The sequence below is a fragment of the Schistocerca americana genome, chromosome 8 (assembly GCF_021461395.2).
Source record: "Schistocerca americana isolate TAMUIC-IGC-003095 chromosome 8, iqSchAmer2.1, whole genome shotgun sequence".
NCBI lineage: Eukaryota > Metazoa > Arthropoda > Insecta > Orthoptera > Acrididae > Schistocerca > Schistocerca americana.
The window spans coordinates 269875192-269898521 of NC_060126.1; the positions used below are offsets into that span (position 1 = coordinate 269875192).

The 23330-nt window shown below is 45.3% G+C and overlaps 1 protein-coding gene across 1 annotated transcript in view; it reads right to left on the reverse strand.

Moving 5' to 3' along the window:
• The window catches only part of LOC124545759, a 198383-nt gene that overhangs the window by 38928 nt on the left and 136125 nt on the right, over nucleotides 1–23330 (reverse strand). Inside the window, exon 4 of the mRNA XM_047124702.1 lies at nucleotides 6446–6513. Coding sequence (XP_046980658.1) covers nucleotides 6446–6513 — 68 coding nt within the window. The remainder of the gene's footprint in view (nucleotides 1–6445; nucleotides 6514–23330) is intronic.

The window sequence follows — 23330 nt, forward strand, 5'->3', positions numbered from 1 at the left end:
AGTTGTAGCCTACAACACCGGGCTTCCACTCGCGTGGGAGCAGGGCAGACCGTTCGATGTCAAATGCCAACTAATGTAAGGAGGACTATACTGGGTTGGGCGAGAAGCGCAAGTGATTAACGTCATCCGCAAACGGGCATCTTCGTGGCTCTACGGCAACTTGGTTAATCTTTGTCTAAAAAAAGTTTACATTCGGTCGAGGAATACACATCTTACATCGAAGCTGTATTCAATAAATAGACGAAATCATAATACAAACTAAATCAGTACAGTAAAGCATCGATTATTCGAAAGAATTGGAGACAGGGACGTTCGGATAACTGATTTTTCGGATAACCTATCAGTTATGAAAACATTTTGTACCAGTGTTCTTTGGAATATGTTTTTAAGAGTCAGTTTGACATGTCAGTTGCTCCAGTATCGGCCGACTCTTAGATGAATGCTGAATGAACGCACTGTTTGGGAAACAGTTATAGGCAAAGTGCAGAAAATCCGTAAGGCTACCATCATATTTGTAAACAGCCTATGTTATTAAAATTGCACTGAAAAGCATTGAGAACGCGCAGAGGAAATAGTGGCTCAGACCCAAAGTTAGCTAACATGAAGCTTTTTTAACTGCAAAATTTCTTCTTTCAAATCCTGCTTATTAACTTCTATGCTATGCCATGTTTCCTATGTAGTCTGGCAGTATAGACTCGTCTAGACTTACATAGCTCAATAAGAACCCAAACGTGTCCATCGTGTTGTCTACGGTAGTATACCTAATAGTTAACTTTCCTACAAGTGTATCTAGAGTAACATTGGAAATATTTAGTTTTAAACTGTCATATGGTCTTAGGTTTACATATTCTTCTGCAGTTTCATCAACAATGCATTTTCTTTTACGTTTCTGTGCCGCGAATCATTACATTCAAGTGATGTGATGTTCCAATATTTTCCGCTACCTTGTAACTTTCTGCAAAATAGTATTCCCTTTGTTTCTTAATTTGTTCAACTCTTCCACTAGACTCTTAATATCGGCACTAGGCTCTTAATGCGTCTTTCCTGGCCTGAAGTGCACCGTTACGTATGTTTACTGCAGCAATACTTTGTACCACATTGAAGACGTTAATACACACTGAAATGATTTGAAATACTTCCAGATGGCCTTTAGTTCAGTAAGGACTTCCGCAGTCAGAGAAACGTTAAAAGCAAGTGCAGTCGCCATTTGTAATCCTGGCAATTGCTTAGCAAACGAGGGATTTGTCTTTTCTTTTAAGACTTTCCCTCTCTGGGAACAAGACTGATACTTCCGTTAAAATCTGGTATTAACAGATGGAAATAAAAATACGTTGATACACACTTGCACATACGCAGAAATATTATTTTTTGCTCTACAGTGTCTTGTGTATTGGTGGCGCCTTACAGGCAGAACCATAGCATTTGACATTAATTTAACCATTACTTATATATTTGTGTTTAAAAAAAAAAAAAAAAATCTTGCTTACCTCCCCCCCCCCCCCCCCCCCTCCCCCTCCTAACGTCGGCCGTCGATTGATTGATTGTGAGCAGATATTTTCTGTAGTTTGAAGATGTCCAGCACCGAAATGTGTGGAAAATAAATATCCTTATTGTTTTTGGGAGGCTATGCAATGCAACGTACGAGGTCTGTTCAAAAAAATTCCGCAACATTCGTAATTTCGCGCCAATGGTGTACTGGAGCGAAATATGGTTGGCATCCCTGCACACGCCTGAGTTTAATGTGTAACTGCCGGAAAGTCTTTGTTGTATGTCTGTATGTCTGTTCAGTGCTGTATTGAGTTGGACGTTGTCGCACAGTTTGCAAATTTCGAGATGGCAGAGTTAAAGGAGCAAAGCGCCAACATTAAATTTTGCCTGAAACTCAAGAAAATCTTCGCAGGGACACACCAAATGATGCAGGAAGCCTAAGGCGATGTATGTTAAGCCTACACGGTGTTACGAATGGTTCACACGGTTTAAACATGGCTTGAAGTTAAGGATGATCCTCGTTCAGACGCCCTTCAACGCCTACCGATGACGCTCATGCCAGGAAGGTCAACGAAATTGTGCGTGCCAATCGAAGACTGACTGTCCGAGAGATTGCAGAAGAATGTGACATTTTAATTCGATCATGTTATGAAATCCTGACACGGCATCTTGGAATGCATCGTGTTGCTGCCAAGTTCGTCCCACAGCTCATGAGTCAAGACCGGAAAGACCTCCGCCTCGCAATTTGTGAAGAGCTTTCGGATCGCGCAAACGAAAACGAAATGTTCCTTAAGAGAATCATAACTGGTGTTGAGACTTGGGTCTACGGTTATGATGTTGAGACCAAGGTTTTATCTTCACAGTGGGTCGGGAAAGGTTCTCCACTGATAGTTTTCTTGACTTTGAAGGATTAGCTCATCATGAATTCGCACCAGAGGGAAAAACTGTTAATCTATGATACTATCGGCAAGTGATGCGACGCCTGCGAGGACATGTGAGAAGGAAACGGCCTGAAATGTAAAGAGACAATTCATGGCCCTCGCATCACGATAACGCACCCGCACATTCTTTCCTGTTGGTGCACGACCATCGCACAAAAAACGAAACACTGTGCTGCCTCACCCTCCATACTCTCCAGACCTGGCCCGTGCGAACTTTCTATTATTCCGAAAGATGAAAACCACGTTGAAAGGAAGAAGATTTGCAACGGTAGACGAGATAAAAGCAAATTCGCAGATGGCGCTTCGCGCGATCCAGCAAGAGGCGTACACGGACTGCTTGCGGAAGTGGAAACAGCACTGAAGGAGACAGACCCGCCAGGACTCGGGTAGGCGCCGGCCCCGGATCGAATCCGCCCGGCGGATTTACGACGAGGGCCGGTGTGCCGACCAGCCTGGATGTGGTTTTTAGGCGGTTTTCCACATACTGATAGGTGAATACCGGGCTGGTCCCCACGATCCGCCTCAGTTACAAGCGTCGCAGACATTTGAAACGGCCGGCCGGTGCGGCCGTGCGGTTCTAGGCGCTTCAGCCTGGAACCGCGTGGCCGCTACGGTCGCAGGTTCGAATCCTGCCTCGGGCATGGCTGTGTGTGATGTCCTTAGGTTAGTTAGGTTTAAGTAGTTCTAAGTTCTAGGGGACTGATGAACACAGATGTTAAGTCCCATAGTACTCAGGGCCATTTAGACATTTGAAACACGTTTGCACTATTTCGCGATTTACACTAGATGCAGACAGCTGAGATACACTGATTCCGTCCCTGGGGGTACAGGGTGGCGGCAGGAAGGGCATCCGGCCACCCATAAAACTAAACTTGCCAATCCCGCCGACCCTGAGATCGCTGCGGGACTATGGTGTAAGCGAAAAGTATTTCGAAGGAGACAACGCACAATAAGTAACAGGTAAGCATAGAAAAATTTGTGTACAAAGTTACAGAATGTTTTGAACAGTTCTCGTATTTGCACCGTCTTTACCCCCATAAGTTATAAGTGTGAGATAAAGTTGCCCATGTAACTTAACCAACTACTGCGAAAATTTAATGGAGCTTCTATCTGACCGAGTAGCATTTTCACGCCATACTTTGAGAACACATTACCCTTGATCTAGGAAGCTGCGATTTTATGTCAACACTGCATAACATTAGGTGAAAAAGTATTAGAAATAACATTTTTAACTACGATAGTTAAATTATAACAACAATTGAATGCACGTTAGGGTTCGGTACGGTTACGTGGGGTACCATGAGTCATCACTCAGAGTATGGCAGGCGTATCTCAACATCAGTAGAGACGTGTTGTGGCTCGCATGTTGTAATGTGGAGCAAAAGTGAGGAAACAAGAACAATGTATTCCACTTACCACAGGGTTATTCGAAAGTACCCCCGATGCTTCAGAAGAAAACAAGACATACGGAAAACAGACACTTATCAACGGATAGAGCATCTCTGGAAGTATTTAACTCACATTACAAGTGATCGATATGGGCGCCGTTTGTGACAAGGGAAACGTCAATACGGGCGGAAGAGCAGGTGCGACTGCTTATTCGGTTGCCTATTTGCAGGCGCGAACACATAATTCGATTCAACAAAATGGAGCGGATCATTCATCTACATGTTTTGACTAGCCTGCTTCCTACTGCAGCTAGGCGCATATTACGAATCGGCGTTTGGAGAGTTGCTCTATCCAGTGACATGTGTCATTTTTCTCTTATGTCTTGTAGTTTTCGCGCAAATTTCTTCCGAAACCCCCAGAAGAAATTAATTATAATTAGTTAAAATAAAGTATTATTTCCTCAGTTAAATAATAGTGAAGTGAAATAAATCGTTATTTCCTCAGATATATACTCCAAACTTCATGTGAGGCATAACACATCTCTATGGATGTTGAGAGAATCTTGCCCTACAGTTTCAGTGATATTACTCGCAAGATACCCTAGATAACGACGCCTAAACCTAATCGTGCGTTAAAAATTCAGCTTATAAAGAAATTTCCTATGACATGTAAATAAATATTACTTCTAATGTTGCCTTATCTAAATTTCTGCAGTGTTAACATCGCAACGTCCTTGTGCTATAAATCAAGAGTAATGTATTCTGAAAGTGTAGGGTGAAAAAAGGTGCTGTTCAATGTCAGGTCCTCTTAATCATAATCTTGTCACCAACAATACTTTCTATGTTTGCCAAACTACGGACACGAGCCCTCCATCCATGTGTATGTCGAGTAATGCCAGAGACATGATACGTCTGATCGAAAGGACCACATCCTGTCGGATCTACACCAGTACGAAAGTAGCGCCAAACTTGCAACCCTACCCTCCTAGCAAGAGGGAGGCAGTAGTTTTAACAGGATCCCATATCTATCCTGTCACTGCACTCGCACAACTGATAAACTTCATTTTCTAGCATAACTGTGGAAGAGCAAACTACGAGAGTTGGAACTTTAATAGTGGCAACTATTTATTTACAGCTCGTACAAAATAGATACGTGTTTCAAAGTTTTACTGTCCTTCAGAGTGGTTGCCAGCATTGTGTATAACCAGTTGCCAGCGATGTGGAAGTCATAGGATACTCTTAGCAGTGCCAGTTGTTGACACTTCGAGCGGCGCGGTCTATTGCCCGACGAATTTGTAGCAGTTCTGAAGCGAATGCTGTGAAGTGTTTCCTTCAGTTTTGAAATCGAGTTGGACTCACGAAGGCTTAAGTCAGGGGAGTGCAGTAGTAGTGTAGTGTAGTGTAGTAGGTGCACTTAGCAGCCCCATCAGTCAAACAAACCAGTAACAGCTTGCACTGTACGTGCTTAAGCATTGTCCAGCAAAATGATGGTCAGGTCCTGCAGAAAGTGTCATCACTTCTGTCTCTAAGCTGGTCGTCGGCTGGGTTCCAAAAATTAACAGCATAGAGACAGAAGTGATGACACTTTCTGCAGGACCTGACCATCATTTTGCAGGACAATGCTGAAGCACGTACAGTGCAAGCTGTTACTGATTTGTTTGGCAGCTGGGGCTGCTAAGTGCCATACCACCTACAGCTCTCCCCTGACTTAAGACTTCGTAAGTTCAACTCGATTCGCCGGCCGCGTTGGCCGAGCGTTTCTAGGCGCTTCAGTCCGGAACCGCGCGACTGCTACGGTCGCCGGTTTGAATCCTGCCTCGGGCATGGACGTGTGTGATGTCCTTAGGTTAGTTAGGTTTAAGTAGTTCTATGTTCTAGGGGACTGATGACCTTAGATGTTAAGTCCCATAGTGCTCAGAGCCATTTGATTTTTTCACGGCATTCGCTTCAGAACTGCTACAAATTCGTCGGACAATAGACCGCGCCGCTCGAACTATCAACACAACTAGCACTGCTAAGAGTATCCTACGATTTCCACATCGCTGGCAACGGGTTATACACAATGCTGGTGACTACTTTAAATGCCAGTAAAACTTTGAAACACGTTTCTATTCTGTACGAGCTGTAAATAAATAGTTGCCACTATTAAAGTTCCAACCCTCGAATATGATGAAGTTATTGAATTCCTTCACCTAACACTATAACAGACTAGCAACGACGAAAGTATTATCTCCATCTCTGTACTGAACAATGTGGAATTATTTGCCGGTACAGGGGACGCTTATGCTCCCATGTGGATTTTAATGAATAATGCATACAAACCAGTCACCACCCAACTCATCCAAGGATAGGCCGAAGTTTCTTGCTAAACGTTTATACTTAAGGCTGAAGTGTAATGCATTACAGTGTTCAAAATTTACGAAACGAGTTTATTCCTAATACTGTGATCCGATGAATAGTTTTTGTAACGAATAAAATGTGGTACAAAAAGGTAGTGTCAGTTCTTGTTTTATCATTTGAGTGGAAGAAATTATTAAAGAAAATATCGCCACACAGAACAGCAATGGTAAAATGTTAACAATGAAGAAGTAGTACAATAAAATACATCAATATAGGTAGATTACTCACTCTCTTTGTACTGGAGAACATTCTGATGCTTCTCATGGATTACCACGCATCTGTAGCAGTTGTCCCCCCTGAAACAATAAGGAAACAGTTTTAAAACAAGAAATCAGTGCTTTAATCTGAATCGTTTACCTACTGCTTGCTACCTCTTCGTCAAATGTAATACCTTCGCAGCAGGCATAATATTCATGAAAGGCGTGTGGTCAATGCGAATTGTTTTAACGGTATGTGCTACATAGCGACTTAGTTCAAGTGTATTCAGCTGCTTTTTAGGGTTCTGCACCACAGTCGGTAAAAACGGAGCCCTATGTTGTCCGACTATTCAAAACTCTTTCCTGCAGAAACGGCCAGACATATGAAGTTGAAATTTAAGTCACACTGATCCTTGCGGACGAGAAAGTAAAGCTACTAAATCCATGCAATCAAAAGATACGACATTTATGTGACATGTTTTTATACTCGCAAACTCCCTCATCAAAACCCATAAGACACTTCTCGTTGGTCTGGAATCATAAAATTTGGGAAGAAAAGAGAATCCACTGCATAAGGAAAAAAAATCGAAAATGGTTACTTTCTAATTAGATCACACGAAAAAAAATTTTTGGTAATTTTTTTGTCTATCTGACAGTCTGCCTGTCTATCTATCCTTCTGTTAAGACCCCTTTTTGTGAGGAACGGGTTGACGCATCAAGTTCTAATTTATGTCGCATACTGAGTGAGGTCTATAGTCACTTGCCAGGATAATAAATATATGTTTCTAAGTCAATGTAACCAAAAGGTACGCTCATTTATGTCACATATTTTTATACTCGCAAACTCACTCATCAAAACCTATGGGGTACTTCGCATCGATGTACAGTCATGAACTTTGGGAAGAAGAAGGACTTCACAGTTCAAGTAAAGGCAAAGAATTTAACAGCTTTTATATAGTTAAAATAATTTAAAAAGGAGTGTGCTGATTAAAAGGAGCACAATCATTGTCAAACGGCCTCGGGTGGACGGGACATTATTGCTACACGCAATTCTACAGTATTAAGCAGCTATTCATCAACCAGTGTGCAGCATTACCTACTGTACTGGCCAAATATTAAGATGGGAATTACGACTTGGAAGCCACTGTGTAAAAGCCGGTAAACCGTCTATAGGTAGCAAAATCTCGGCAGAGGCTGCGATAGGATGTTCAACACCACAAAAGGACAGAAGTATTTATTTCTATGATGAAGTTTAGTGTATTCTATTTTTTCTAGTGACGAACAAATTGTAAAAGTCATGATTCGTCGTCCTCTTGTACAAGTGAATAAAAGTAAAGTGTTTAAAAGCAACAAGCTTCATCACAGTGTTTGTTATTTCAGTAGATGTTTAGTGTGTCCTTTTCACATGCTGTGAAATTTAATCAGCAACATTTTCAGATCATAAGCTGGATATATGTAGGCCTATACAAAGGCAAAGCATCAGACAGTGTTCAAAGCACCAGCTATTTTATTACATTGACAAGCATAATAAAAGCTGTTGCAGAAGAAGACAACCAAAGGTATTGTGCACTTTTTCATTACTACAAAAAAAAGATTATTACTGTAGTGTTCAGAACGTACGATTTTACTGATTGGCCGGCCGGTGTGGCCGTGCGGTTAAAGGCGCTTCAGTCTGGAACCGCGTGACCGCTACGGTCGCAGGTTCGAATCCTGCCTCGGGCATGGATGTGTGTGATGTCCTTAGGTTAGTTAGGTTTAAGTAGTTCTAAGTTCTAGGGGACTGATGACCACAGATGTTAAGTGCCATAGTGCTCAGAGCCATTTTTTTTTTTTACTGATTCATGGCATGTGACAAACTAAAATTAAAGTTTCAACAAAAATACAGAAAGTGTTTTTGTTACGTTGCATTGAATAAGTATCTGTTAAAAATTCTTCACTTTGAAAATGATCAAGAAAAAGTGTAAAAATTTATTTTCAGTCAGTGGTTAACTCTGTGTAAAGATAATATTAAAGAAAAATGTTTATTAGTTACAAAAACTACAGTTAACAGCACCACAGTAACTATGCATCTTTAATACTTAACAGGATCTTTTCACTCAACATTTTAGTGTTATTTTACATAAAAGAGTCTCAAATTTAAAATAACTTTATTCTGTACGAATGAAAGTGTCTTCCGCCGCAGCATCGAAAGTAATACATGTGTAGGATACATATTCCCAGAATGAGATTTTCACTCTGCAGTGGAGTGTGCGCTGATATGAAACTTCCTGGCAGATTAAAACTGTTTGCCGGACCGAGACTCGAACTCGCGACCTTTGCAAAGATATCGAGTTTGAGTCTCGGCCCGGCACACAGTTTTAATCTGCCAGGAAGTTTCAGGATTCATACTGTCCATATGTAGTGTATGTCGCTATTTCAAAGTGGTTATGACTTATATTCTCTGCTCACCTCCCCGTCGTTTGCTTATCAAGTTACTGTGTAGGTTCCAATTAGACAAAAGTACAGATTGTGTGGTAAGAGCTTAGCTCTGCAGTGCTTAGAGCGATTAGTGAAATCAGCACTGAGGTTTTGCTGCACGCGAATGTCCGCCCATTATAATTACGAGTCCGATCGCCAATCACGGTCATTTATAGGCGAAAACAGATCCATATAAGGATAGAACAGGGTGGGGCATCGCGTGTGATATAAATCTTGAAACACGAAACGCTTCAGCTACCTTGATTATGAAAACATCCAGCATACGAGCACCCATAATTTGCCCTCATTCGAATTCATTCAGCTCTGCCAATCTACTCACGACTACATTCAGGGTGTTTCACAATTCATGTTACATACTTATAGAGGCTGTAGAGGGGGCTGAGGAGATCAAGTTTGACCTAGGAACCCATATCCGGACAAGTCATTCGACGGCGCCTACAAATGTATGTGCACACAGGGTGATACCGTGATGATGTCATAAGCTTTCTAGGAGGATAGAGCAGGATAATTGTCTCAATTTGAGGTAAGGGTCCCTGGTTCGGAAACGAACGAGTCGAAAGTTATAAGCGAGAACCTTTCAGATAGTTACGACAGTGGCATACATGTACAGGGTGACACAGAATAACGGGAATGTTTGAAATGAGTAGTGGCACCCATGGGCAGGTGACACCACTGCGGGTTCGTGACAGTTAGCGAGTAAACAGTCCGCCATTATAGTTGGAGTCACGAACGATGACGGTCGACTTCGGGCTTGTTCTGCGCATCTACGTCCCGCATTCTCTGACAGCCAATGAGCGTTCAGCAGTGTTCTCAGCGCTCTGTTTTGAATGTCTTAGCCAATGCGAACATTAAACGTGATCGTAGCGACTTATTTAGTGAATTTTTCTTCCATTTGTCACGGCCGATGGTGGTGGTAAGCGATAAATTCTCCTCAAGCATGTGAGAGACGTAATTTGCAGTATAGACGATTTTTCAAGCGCAGAGCACGTGTACGCGCTTATCGCTACCGTCGCATGGAACCGGCAACAATGTAATCCTTGTCCGTGTCTCGAGCTGCGCGAACCGCCATCGTTCATGGATCGGATTTGTACGAGACGTGCGGACGGCAAAGTGTTAAAAGAATCGCCCGGTTAGCCGTGCGTTCTAACGCACGGCTTTCCGCGCAGGAAGGAGCGCTTGGTCCCCGGCACGAATCTGCCCGGCGGACTTGTGTCGAGGTCCGGTGAGCCGGCCAGTCTGTGGATGGTTTTTAGGAGGTTTTTCCATCTGCCTCAGTGAATGCGGGCTGGTTCCCCTTATTCCGCCTCAACTACACTATGTCGGCGATTGCTGCGCAAACAAGTTCTCCACGTACGCGTACACCACCATTACTCTACCACGCAAACATAGGGGTTACACTCGTCTGGTGTGAGACGTTCCCTGTGTGGGGGGGGGGGGGCGGCGGCGGCGCGGGGCGGGGGGGGGGGGGGGGGGGAGGCGCCGCGGGGGGGGGGGCGGGGGGGGGGGAGGCGCCGCGGGGGGGGGGGGCGGGGGGGGGGCACAGGGGACTGAACCGCACAATAACCCAGGGTTCGGTGTGGGGCGGCGGAGGGGTGAAATGGACTGCGTTAGTCGTCGTGGGGTTGTGGACCACTGCGGCTGCGGCGGGGTCGGATCTAGAGGTATCGGAGCCATTTCCGCTCATAAGTTTCGACTCGTTCGTTTCGGAACCAGAGACCCTTGCCTCCAATTGATACAATTAGCCTTCTCCGTCATACTTGAAAGTTTGTAACATCATCACGGTATCGCCCTTTATACACATACCGGGTGATCAAAAAGTCAGTATAAATTTGAAAACTTAATAAACCACGGAATAATGTAGATAGAGAGGTAAAAATTGACACACATGCTTGGAATGACACGGGGTTTTATTAGAACCAAAAAAAAACAATGTTCACAAAATGTACGACAGATGGCGCTGGACTGCAAAACATTAGTGACTGCGCATGACAATCGTGTATCAGCATCATGAACTGTTTGTTACCTGGCGATTTAGTGAAGCGGAGGGCATTTGCGATGTGGGCGTTTCAAAAGATGGCGGAAGATGACGATTGGTTGAGTAACGTGTTGTGGACCGACGAAGCTCATTCCACGCTCCGAGGGTCTGTCAACGCCCACAACTGCAGAACTGTTGTGGAAACTCCATTGCACGACGAGAAAGTCACGGTATGGTTTGGATTTACCATATCTACCGTTATCGGGCCTTTTTCCTTCGAGGAAATGCGTGATTCTGGTTTTGTTACTGCTACCGTGACGGGTGAGAGGTACGCCGATATGTTACAGAATCGCATCATCCCCAGCCTGGCTGATAAACACCTGCTGGAACGTACGATGTTTATGCAGGATGGCGCTCCACCCCATATTGCTAGACGCGTGAAAGATCTCTTGCGCGCGTCGTTTGGTGATGATCGTGTGCTCAGCCGCCACTTTCGTCATGCTTGGCCTCCCAGGTCCCCAGACCTCAGTCCGTGTGATTATTGGCTTTGGGGTTACCTGAAGTCGCAAGTGTATCGTGATCGACCGACATCTCTAGGGATGCTGAAAGACAACATCCGACGCCAATGCCTCCCCATAAAGCCGGACATGCTCTACAGTGCTGTTCACAACATTATTCCTCGACTACAGCTATTGTTGAGGAATGATGGTGGACATATTGAGCATTTCCTGTAAAGAACATCATCTTTGCTTTGTCTTACATCGTTATGCTAATTATTGCTATTCTGATCAGATGAAGCGCCATCTGTCGGACGTTTTTTGAACTTTTGTATTTTTTGGTTCAAATAAAACCCCATGTCATTCCAAGCATGTGTGTCAATTTGTAACTCTCTATCTACATGATTCCGTGATTTATTCAGTTTTCAAGTTTATACTGACTTTTTGATCACCCAGTACATTTCTAGGCGCCAGCGCCTATTAACTATGGCGCTCTATAGCTCGTTGGATAAGGTTCAAATGGCTCTGAGCACTATGGGACTTAACTGCTGAGGTCATCAGTCCCCTAGAACTTAGAACAACTTAAACCTAACTAACCTAAGGACATCACACACATCCATGCCCGAGGCAGGATTCGAACCTGCGACCGTAGCGGTCATGCGGTTCCAGACTGAAGCGCCTAGAACCGCACGGCCACACCGGCCGGCCGGGGCATGGGTTCCTCTGCAAAACTTGATCTAATAAGTCCCCTCTACAACTTCTAGAAGTGTGTAACATGATTTGTGAAATACCCTGAAAATCACTGCTCTGGCCAAGAGTGGCACTGGTACCACTGATGGTATCGCACGGGTGCCGTTCTTGGTGAAATACAACAGCGCAACCTGCAGGTGTGGCTAGCATCTGTATTTATGTAAAAGCACGCATTTCTCGCGGTGTTTCCATACTTTTGCCTACCCTCTGCGATTTCTAAACAGATTTACACGAATAAAGGCAAATTAGGTAGCAAAAAAAATGTTAAAAACAGGGTTTAGCGTTCTGTCCAAGACCGAAAAGAGATAATTTTTTAACACTCACATGTGGCAAGTCCGTTACTATACAAAACGGTTGGCAATTCTAACCTAAAAGGAAATGAAAGGCGACATAATTATGCGACATCTCCTTGCGGTGGCACTGAAACTGTACAAAAAACTTTTTTAGGTGACAGAACTGTTTAGGCGAACACAGACGCGACTGCACGTCGCCGGAGGACGCCTCGAAGAATGCCCCGGGGGCCGCCGCGGTTTGGTTGGCGGCGACGAGCGCTCGTTATGCGCTGCGGACCCAAATTCGGGGCGTCGCCGGCGGCGCTGGAAGCTAATGCGGCACGCGAGATAGAGGCCCGGAGCGTAGCGCGTAGCACGTAGCTGACTGGCTGCCGCCCCGATACCAGACAACCCGCCTAATTATAAGTTGGCCCTTGTCTGCCACCCGCTCGCAATAATTATCATTCCAGGTTCGCGCGCGCCTCATCGTCTCGCGTCCCGTTGTTTCGCCAAAACTGGCGACGGAAACGGGGACAGAGAGAGTGAGAGAGAGAGAGAGGGGAGGAGGGGGGGGGGGGGGGGAAGGACTGCTCCTCTCTTCTCCGATATCGACTCTCCCCTAGCCCACTTCCCCCACCTGTGCACGGACAGGGAATACGGGATGAGCGAGTCGCAGTGTGCTTCAAATTATCCAGAGCTGCCGGTATCCGGCCGGGCTCGCAGGTTGCCGGAGTCGCTTTAATCCGCGCACTAGCTGATGACTGGTCGCTCCTCCCACACATCGGAGCCCATTCTTCAATCTCGTTCTGCCTTATGGACACGCTCCACTCTGATCCATTCTGCTAAAAGCGATTCCTTTCGTCCTTGTTTCTTCTTTACAGTATCTTCTTCTGTCTATCCTCTTCTCTCCTGCTCCTTTACAAATAAAGGGCACCCAGGATGAATGGGCAGTACTCAGGGGTACAACAGGAACAAAAATTCGAAGCAAAACTCTAATACACTTGGGTTTTACAATGCATACCTTACCAGCTACGAACGCTTGTTCAATAGAACAGACGCGTCTTACAGTACCGAAGATGGACAAGTGCACCTAGCTCTTAAGGTATGCGTTTTAGAGCCCATGTTTGCTAGCCTTTTTTTATTTCGTATTATCGTTCCTCCCAATGTGCCTGAACGCTGACCATTACTCCTGGGGTCCGCAGGTCGTGGTCTAGTGGCTACAGTTCCTGCCTCTGGATCACCGCGTCCCGGGTTCGATTACCGGCCGGGTTGGGGACTGCCAGGGACTGGATGTTTGTGTTGTCCTCATCACTTCATCATCATAATCATCATTCGTGACAGTGGCTAGATTGGACTGTGTAAAAATTGGACTGCGTATAAATTGGGACTTTGCACGCGCGCTGATGACCGCACAGTTGAGAGATTCACAAGCCGAATATCATCAACATCATAGTCGTCATTCCTCCTGGGATACCCTATACAGACTGAGGGTTTATGTAGGGCTTTTCGTTCGGGCTAATCTCGGGAACTAAAGTACGGATTTTTATCTAAGAAATAGACTAATCCACGAGGAAGGATCGTGTGTATCTGTATAAATGCAAATTAAATGCTATTCGTTGGTAAGCGCATTAACTCCGACCGGCAAGACCGTTTCGACTTTTTTTTTTAATGTTCGTAGTAGTCCGAATAAGGTTTTCTGGGAAAGAAACATTAGGAAAGTTTCCGGGAAAATTCGGGAAAACCTGAAAGTGCTTTTTTTCTATGGGATTTTTGAATGTACCCAAGAACATAACTCACGATTCGAAAGATGGATATGAGTAATTCTTTCTTCTTATTTACGGTCCCGGTGAAGTATTTAGGGAAAAAATTTGGGACACGTACAAAGGAAAGTTGCAAAATATGGACAAACTGCAAAAATCACTGACTATAGGAATGACATATTTGTATCGTATGTTAACCGGAGACCTAGAAACGACGGAGAGGCTCCGTCCCCGCCGCAGCTGCAGGGGTCCACAATCCCACGACGACTACCTCAGTCCACTTCACCTCTCCGTCGCCCCACACCGAACCCAGGGTTATTGTGCGGTTCCTATGACCGGAATGCCATCTTCCGTGCGGGACACGACTGTATGGAGATCAGTTGACAGTTTGTATGATTATATCGAGGAAAATATTGGTTTGTTGCTGTAATTTTGGACACCAGTGTATTAAGACCACTGCCCACCGCGAGGTTAAATGCCTACCGGTGATGTTGCGGGCAAGTGGCGCAGTAAGGAAGGAATGTAAGCGGAAGAGAGACGAATGGGCAATCATTACAGCGAAAATACGGGTCGCAAATGCGGAAATGCATTGATACAAGCGGTTTTGACAAAAGGCACGTTGTTGTGGCGCTGCAGCTGGAAACGAGAATCTCTGAAACAGCAAATCTGCCTGTTTGCGTACTGCTGTAGTCAGCACAGACGGAATGTAATTGAGGGATGGTGAAATGACGAGTAGGCCGTATGGTTTTGGACCACCACATCTCTCCACGAAACGTAGAGGTCGCAGGATTCCCCACTGTGCAATCCAGGGTAGGCAGTGGTCCGTGGCAGACCCGACAATGCTGGTGCAGGCACTAGTGTTTCGGAGCACACCGTTCAAAAGTCATTGTTGAACGACCAGATCCCTACGTGTTCTTGTCAACGACATCGCCAGTTATCATTGCAGTGCCCCAGCATCACCGACTTTTCGTCGTGGGTCAATAGAAACGTGTCGTCTGTCGAATAAATAACATTTTTTCTTACACCAGGTCCATGGCTGAGTCCTTACAGTCCGTCGTCCAGGCGAATGGCTGGACGATATATGCACCGTGCCAGACATGCAGGCCGCTGAGGGCAGAATTATGCTGTGGGATACACTGAGTTGGCCTTCTGAGAGCAATGAATTATGTGAACATTATTGCGGACCACTTGCGTCGATTCATGCTTGAAGTCTCCTCCTACGGAGTTGACATCTTCCAGCAGGATAACTGTCCGTGTTGCAAGGGCAGAATCGTGCTTCAGTGGTTTGAGGAGCATTATAGTGAACTCACATTGATGTCTTGGCCAGCAAATGTGTCTGATCTGTACCCGATGGAACACATATCGGACGCCAACTGCGTCCTCGTATGACACCATCCCGTCGTTTGTAGGAATTGGTTGACCCGTAAGCAGACATCCAGTGCCACATACTTCTGAAGTCCTGTCAGGGGCTTACAGAATCCACGCCAAGCAGAATTGTTTGAAAAGTGGAACAACACGCTATTAAACAGAAAGTCGTAATGTTTCGGCTAATCGTTGAATATGGATCGACCCCATATTATAGCATTGCAATAGCTGCATTCGAGTACTCGGATGTGACAGACTCCCACGCAGTAAATCACGGTTTTAACATTTATGGAACATTTTATACAAAAAAATCCTAAAAACAGAACCCCTAATAAACGTTTTAAGCCAATAAAAAAACTAGACAAAAAAATTATACGCTGGTCTACTCCCTCAATGTTCTCTTACTTGTCTATTACCTGCTATCTGTCGTCCATTTATTACAAATAACGGCTGAATGATTTTGCCTACGACAGAGTGAAAGTGTTTGACGAATTACGATGTACACTACTGGCCATTAAAATTGCTACACCAACAAGAAATGCAGATGATAAACGGATATTCATTGGACAAATATATTATACTAGAACTGACATGAGATTACATTTTCACGCAATTTTGGTGCATAGATCCTGAGAAATCAGTACCCAGAACAACCACATCTGGCCGTAATAACGGCCTTGATACGCCTGGGCAATGAGTCAAACAGAGCTTGCATGGCGTGTACATGTACAGCTGCCCATGCAGCTTCAACACGATACCACAGTTCATCTAGAGTAGTGACTGGAGTATTGTGACGAGCCAGTTGCCCGGCCACATATGACCAGACGTTTTCAATTGGTGAGAGATCTGTAGAATGTATTGGCCAGGGCAGCAGTCGAACATTTTCTGTCGAAAAAGGCCCGTACAGGACCTGCAACATGCGGTCGTGCATTATCCTGCTGAAATGTAGGGTTTCGCAGGGATCGAATGAAGGGTAGAGCCACGGGTCGTAACACATCTGAAATGTAACCTCCACTGTTCAAAGTGCCATCAATGCGAACAAGAGATGACCGAGACGTGTAACCAATGGCACCCCATTCCATCACGCCGGATGATACGCCAGTATGGCGATCACGAATACACGCTTCCAATGTGCGTTCACCGCGATGTCGCCAAACACGGATGTGACCATCATAATGCTGTAAACAGAATCTGGATTCATCCGAAAAAATGACGTTTTGCCATTCGTGCACCCAGGTTCGTCGTTGAGTACACCATCGCAAGCGCTCCGGTCTGTGATGCGGCGTCAAGGGTAACCGCATCCATGGTCTTCGAGCTGCTGCAAACGTCGTCGAACTGTTCGTGCAGATGGTTGTTGTCTTGCAAACGTCCCCATCTGTTGAGTCAGGGATCGAGACGTCGCTGCATGATCCGTTACAGCCATGCGGATAAGGTGCGTCATCTCGACTGCTAGTGATACGAGGCCATTGAGATCCAGCACGGCGTTCCGTATTACCCTCCTGAACCTACCGAGTCCATATTCTGCTAACAGTCATTTGATCTCGACCAACGCGAGCAGCAATGTCGCGACACGATAAACCGCAATCGCGATAAGCTACAAAATGGTTCAAATGGCTCTGAGCACAATGGAACTTAACATCTGAGGTCATCATTCCCCTAGAACTTAGAACTACTTAAACCTAACTAACCTAAGGACATCACATACACCCATGCCCGCGGCAGGATTCGAACCTGCGACCGTAGCGGTCGCGCGGTTCCAGACTGTAGCGCCTAGAACCGCTCGGCCACTCCGGCCGGTCGATAAGCTACAATACGACCTTTATCAAAGGCGGAAACGTGATGGTACGCATTTCTCCTCCTTACACGACGCATCACAACAAGGTTTCAACAGGCAACGCCGCTCAACTGCTGTTTGTGTATGAGAAATCGGTTGGAAACTTTCCTCATGTCACCACGTTGTAGGTGTCGCCACCGGCGCCAACCCTGTGTGAATGCTCTGAAAAGCTAATTATTTGCGTATCACAGCATCTTCTTCCTGTCAGTTAAATTTCGCGTCTGTAGCACATCTTCGTGGTGTAGCAATTTTAATGACCAGTAGTGTAATAAAAACTCTCGTCACAGGTCTGAAACTAGTCACATCCCGCCGAAGGGATGTCGCGATCTTCGGCTGCAGATAATATTGTTGGCAAATAAGCACCGAGCATGGCTGCCTGCAGTAATGGCTTCCTTCGCCGCTGCCTTGCTGATGGCGCGTGGCCTACACGCCAGAACACGAGGCGCTTCCTACGCGCGCCCTGCCTCGGGCCCCCTGGCTGATCCGTTACGTTAGGGCGGCAGTGGCAGACGCCAGCCTCCCTGGAGGGATGGAGGAGGCGCCCTGATACCACCATTACCCTGCGCGCGCCACCGGCGACTGGCTAACGAGCTGAGGTTTTCGTGTGTTGGCAGCGCTGTCTGCGGTGCTTCCCCCCCGCAGGCTGACACATGACGCCCACGGCGGCTCACAGGCCTTTACGCTTCCGCTCAGGGAAGCGAGCGAAGTCGCAGAAACGGCTATCGGAGCAGACGAAACTTTCGTGCAGCAAAACTCAAAGTTCAGCTCACGATATTATTTAAGAGCCATTGAAATATGAAATTCAACAGGGTCTTAAAATATCCCAACAACGCTCACAAATTTTTAGACGAGAACAAGTGAAATTTCGGCTAGAATAGCAACGTCGTTATGTTTACGCACGCGATATGGAGGCGGACGGAGCTCAGTAACATCTACGGAACTTAATACACTCTCCGAATTAGGCCTACTATTTGATTTAAGATTACATTCTACATGTTCATTGTGGTGTGTAAAAATACTAGAAACAAACGTTGAAAACAATATACGAAAAACTCAAATTTTTTGATTACTTCACACTCCATTTAGTTCTAACTTCGTCGGCCGGTGTGGCCGAGCGCTTTTTGGCGCTTCAGTCTGCAACCACGCGACCGCTACGGTCGCAGGTTCGAATCTTGCCTCTGGCATGGATGTGTGTGCTGTCCTTAGGTTAGTTAGGTTTAAGTAGGTCTAAGTCTAGGGGACTGATGACCTCAGATTTTAAGTCCCATAGTGCTCAGAGCCATTTGAACCTTTTAAGTTCTAACTTCACTGGACTAGCAGATCCGTAAATATATTTAAATATTCATTAGATTGCACCTTTAAGGATTCTTCATGTTCGTAATAGTTACCTGTTTGGTACTCTTCAGTTGATTAATTTAAGGAACGGCCCAATGTTCAGTGTCATTATACTCATGATAGTGAATTGTCCTGTATACATAATTATTTACATTCCAGTCTGTTCATGCCTCATTTATAAATTAACTAAAATTCAATTTTGTCTTATATTTCAAAATGTTATACTTTGTTGTATGGACCATAAAAGAAACCATTTGAAATAAAATAAATACGAAATAATAATTAAAGAGATATCACTAGTGAACAGTTTTTCCCGACAATACTAAACGTGCAGTGTCACTTTGCAGGTAATTATTCACAGAGTAAGCGTCACACTGTGCATTTGCGTCCTTTTCAAATAAACAAATGATATGAAATTCCAATTCTTAATTTTTCTACAAAATTCTTATGTTGAATGAAGGAGATTGTCAAAGCGTAGGAGAGCCACTCCTCCCAAGACATGGAGAGGAGACAGTCCATGGAAGGAGGGAGGGGGTGGAGGTTGCACTTTATTATTCAGTATTACTTATTTTATTCAGTACTTATATTATTCAGCCGGCCGCAGTGGCCGTGCGGTTCCAGGCGCTCCAGTCCGGAGTCGCGCTGCTGCTACGGTCGCAGGTTCGAATCCTGCCTCGGGCATGGGTGTGTGTGATGTCCTTAGGTTAGTTAGGTTTAAGTAGTTCTAAGTTCTAGGGGACTAATGACCACAGCAGTTGAGTCCCATAGTGCTCAGAGCCATTTTTTTTATATTATTCAGTGTCTTTACAAGTTGATGACAAGCATTTAAAAAATATTGCAGTACTGAAAACAGAACTTTTGTACGGTACAGACATTGACTCTTGGCAACATTGTACTGTACTTTTAAAATCTGTGTTAAAAGAAATTGCTGCTCTGAAATCTTTTGCTACATTTAACATTCGGTAACATTGCGAGAGTAATTAATTCAGAACATAACTAAGAATCATTTATCTTTCGATTGTACTCTACAGATGATACATGTAGCTCGGCAGTAGTTTCATTCTATACACATTCTTGTTAACTCCAAGAGCTGGAGTCTTAGTAACACTTCATAATATTGTGCTTTATTTATGTCTCATTCCTAAAACTATTCATACACTAGTTCAACTAAAATTAGTGTATGAAACAATAATCCAATAATTTTAGAAAAAAGATTTTCATTATTTTTAAAAGAAAATAAAAAGCTTTCCTCTAGAGATATTTAAAACATCCAGACTCGTTTATTTTCGTAAAATCGCACGGGAGATAATGGGGCCTATCCACTACTGTAGAACCATCTTCTTCTTCTTCTTCTTCTTCTTCTTCTTCTTCTTATACAAATAAAAACTCGTGTACGTCTTAGTCTCTTCAACAAGTTTCCTACATTCTGCTCCCTTCACTATGGTTCATCGAAATCCTCCAACTGGAAGACTTTTTACAGCCTCTTCTATACTGGCCTTCAAATGGTTCAAATGGCTCTGAGCACTATGGGACTTAACTTCTGAGGTCATCAGTCCCCTAGAACTTAGAACTACTTAAACCTAACTAACCTAAGTACATCATACACATCCATGCCCGAGGCAGGATTCGAACTTATTCCAGCAGCGGTTCCAGACTGTAGCACCTAGAACCGCTCGGCCACCGCGGCCGACCACTGGCCTTCCTAAGAACATATCGAAGGTAGGCTATTCTCTAACTTAACTGTTGATCTCATAATGTCTTCTCCGTCCTTGCACTGTTACCATTCGGCAGTGGGGTCGGCATTGTTATATCGGTCGGAGGAATGTTAGTGACAGAGGGTGGCCGTGTGCCCTTGCTGTTATAAGACTCTGTGCTACAGGTGCACTTGCTTTGCTTGATCTTCTGTTTGGAATGGTGTGTTAGTGTATACTCAAAAGTAAGTACATTGTACTGGACTTTGTGCCGGACGGAGTGGCCGAGTGGTTCTGGGCGCTACAGTTTGGAACCGCCCAACGCTACGGTCGCAGGTTCGAATCCTGCCTCGGGCATGGATGTGTGCGATGTCCTTAGGTTAGTTAGGTTTAAGTAGTTCTAAGTTCTAGGGGACTGATGACCACAGCAGTTAAGTCCCATAGTGCTCCGAGCCATGTGAACCATTTGTACTGGACTGTCCCTGTGAGTTTATTATACTGAGGTGGCGAAACTCATGGGATACCTCCTATTGTCGAGCTTCTTTTGTCCCAGCGACTCGACAAGGCATGAACTCAACAAGTCGTTGGAACTCCGCTGCAGACATATTGAGCCTTGCTGCCTCCGCAGAGTCCATAATAGCGGGTGTTGCCGGTGCAGGATTTTATGCATATACTGACCTCTCGATTATGTCCCATACATTTCCGATGCGATTCATGTCGGGCGATACCGGTGGCCAAATTATTCGCTCGAACTGTCCAGAATGTTCTTCAAAACAATAGTCAACAATTGTGGGCCAGTGACATGGCGTATTGTCATCCATAATAATTTCACCGTTGTTTGGGAACATGAAGTCCATGAATAGCTTCCAATGGTCTCCATGTAGCCGAACGTCGCCATTTTCTGTCAATGTTCTATTCCGTTGGACCAGAGGATCCATCTCTTTCTGTGTAACCAGAGCCCACGCCATTAAGGAGGCTCCGGCAACTTGCATAGTGCGTTGTTGACAACTGGGTCCATGCCTTCGTGAGCCCTGCGCCACAGCCGAAGCCTACCATCAGCTCCTACCAACTGAAATCGCAACTGAACGGACAGAACCACAGTTTTCTAGTCGTCTCTGGTCCAACCGACTTGGTCACGAGGCCGAGAGAGGCTCTGCAGGCGACGTCGTGCTATTGGCTGCTGTCATAGCCCGCTAACGCCAGACTTCGTCGCACTGTCCTAAAGGATACGTTGGTCGTACGTCCCACGTTGATTTCTGCGGTTATTTCACGCAGTGTTGCTTGTCTGTTAACACCAACAACTTTACGCAAAAGCCACTGCTCTCGGTCGTGGCCGTGGGCCACTGCGTAGTCTAGCTCCAACTACCATTCCGTCGTGTAGCCATAATCCGAAGGAAGGAAACCTTTTCACGTGTATCAGCTAAGTATGAATGTCAGCTCCGCCAATGCACTGCCCTGTTATACCTCGTATAAACGGTACTATAGCCTTCAGTATATGAGCATGTCGCTATCCCATGACTTTTGACACATCAGTGTATATCGAATGTTGTACACGGCTATTACACTACTGGCCATTAAAATTGCTACACCAAGAACAAATGCAGATGTTAAACGGGTATTCATTGGACATATATATTATACTAGAACTGACATGTTATTACATTTTCACGCAATTTGGGTGCATAGATCCCGAGAAATCAGTACCCAGAACAACCACCTCTGGCCGTAATAATGGCCTTGATACGCCTGAGCGTTGAGTCAAACAGAGTTTGGATGGCGTGTACAGTTACAGCTCCCCATGAAGCTTCAACACGATACCACACTTCATCAATGGTAGTGACTAGCGTATTGTGACGAGCCAGTTGCTCGGCCACCATTGACCAGACGTTTTCAATTGGTGAGAGACCTGGAGAATGTGCTGGCCAGGGCAGCAGTCGAACATTTTCTGTATCCAGAAAGGCCTGTACAGGACCTGCAACATGCGGTCGCGCATTATCCTGTTCAAATGTAGGGTTTCGCACGCATCGAATGAAGGGTAGAACCATGGGTCGTAACACATCTGAAATGTAACGTCCACCGTTCAAAGTGCCGTCAATGCGAACAAGAGGTGACTGAGACGTGTAAACAATGGCCACCCCATACCATCACGCCGGGTGATACGCCAGTATGACGATGACGAATACACGCTTCCAATGTGCTTTCACCGTGATGTCGCCAAACACGGATGCGACTATCATGATGCTGTAAACAGAACCTGGATTCATCCGACAAAATGACGTTTTGTCATTCGTGCACCCAGGTTCGTCGTTGAGTACACCATCGCAGGCGCTCCTGTCTGTGATGCACCGTCAAGGGTAACCGCAGCCATGGTCTCCGAGCTGATAGTCCATGCTACTGCAAACGTCGTCGAACTGTTCGTGCAGATGGTTGTTGTCTAGCAAACGTCCCCACCTGTTCACTCAGGGATCGTGACGTGGCTGCACGATCCCTTACAGCCATGCGGATAAGATGCCTGTCATCTCTACTGCTAGTGATACGAGGCCGTTGGGATCCAGTACGGCGCTCCATATTACCCTCCTGAACCCACTGATTCCATATTCTGCTAACAGTCATTGGATCTCGACCAACGCGAGCAGCAATGTCGCGATACGATAAATCGCAGTCGCGATAGGCTACAATCCGACCTTTATCAAAGTCGGAAACACGATGGTACGCATTTCTCCTCCTTACACGTGGCATCACAACAACGTTTCACCAGGCAACGCCGGTCAACTGCTGTTTGTGTATGAGAAATCGGTTGGAAACTTTCCTCATGTCAGCACGTTGTACGTGTCGCCACCGGCGCCAGCCTTGTGTGAATGCTCTGAAACGCTAATCATTTGCATATCACAGCATCTTCTTCCTGTCGGTTAAATTTCGCGTCTGTAGCACGTCATCTTCGTGGTGTAGCAATTTGAAT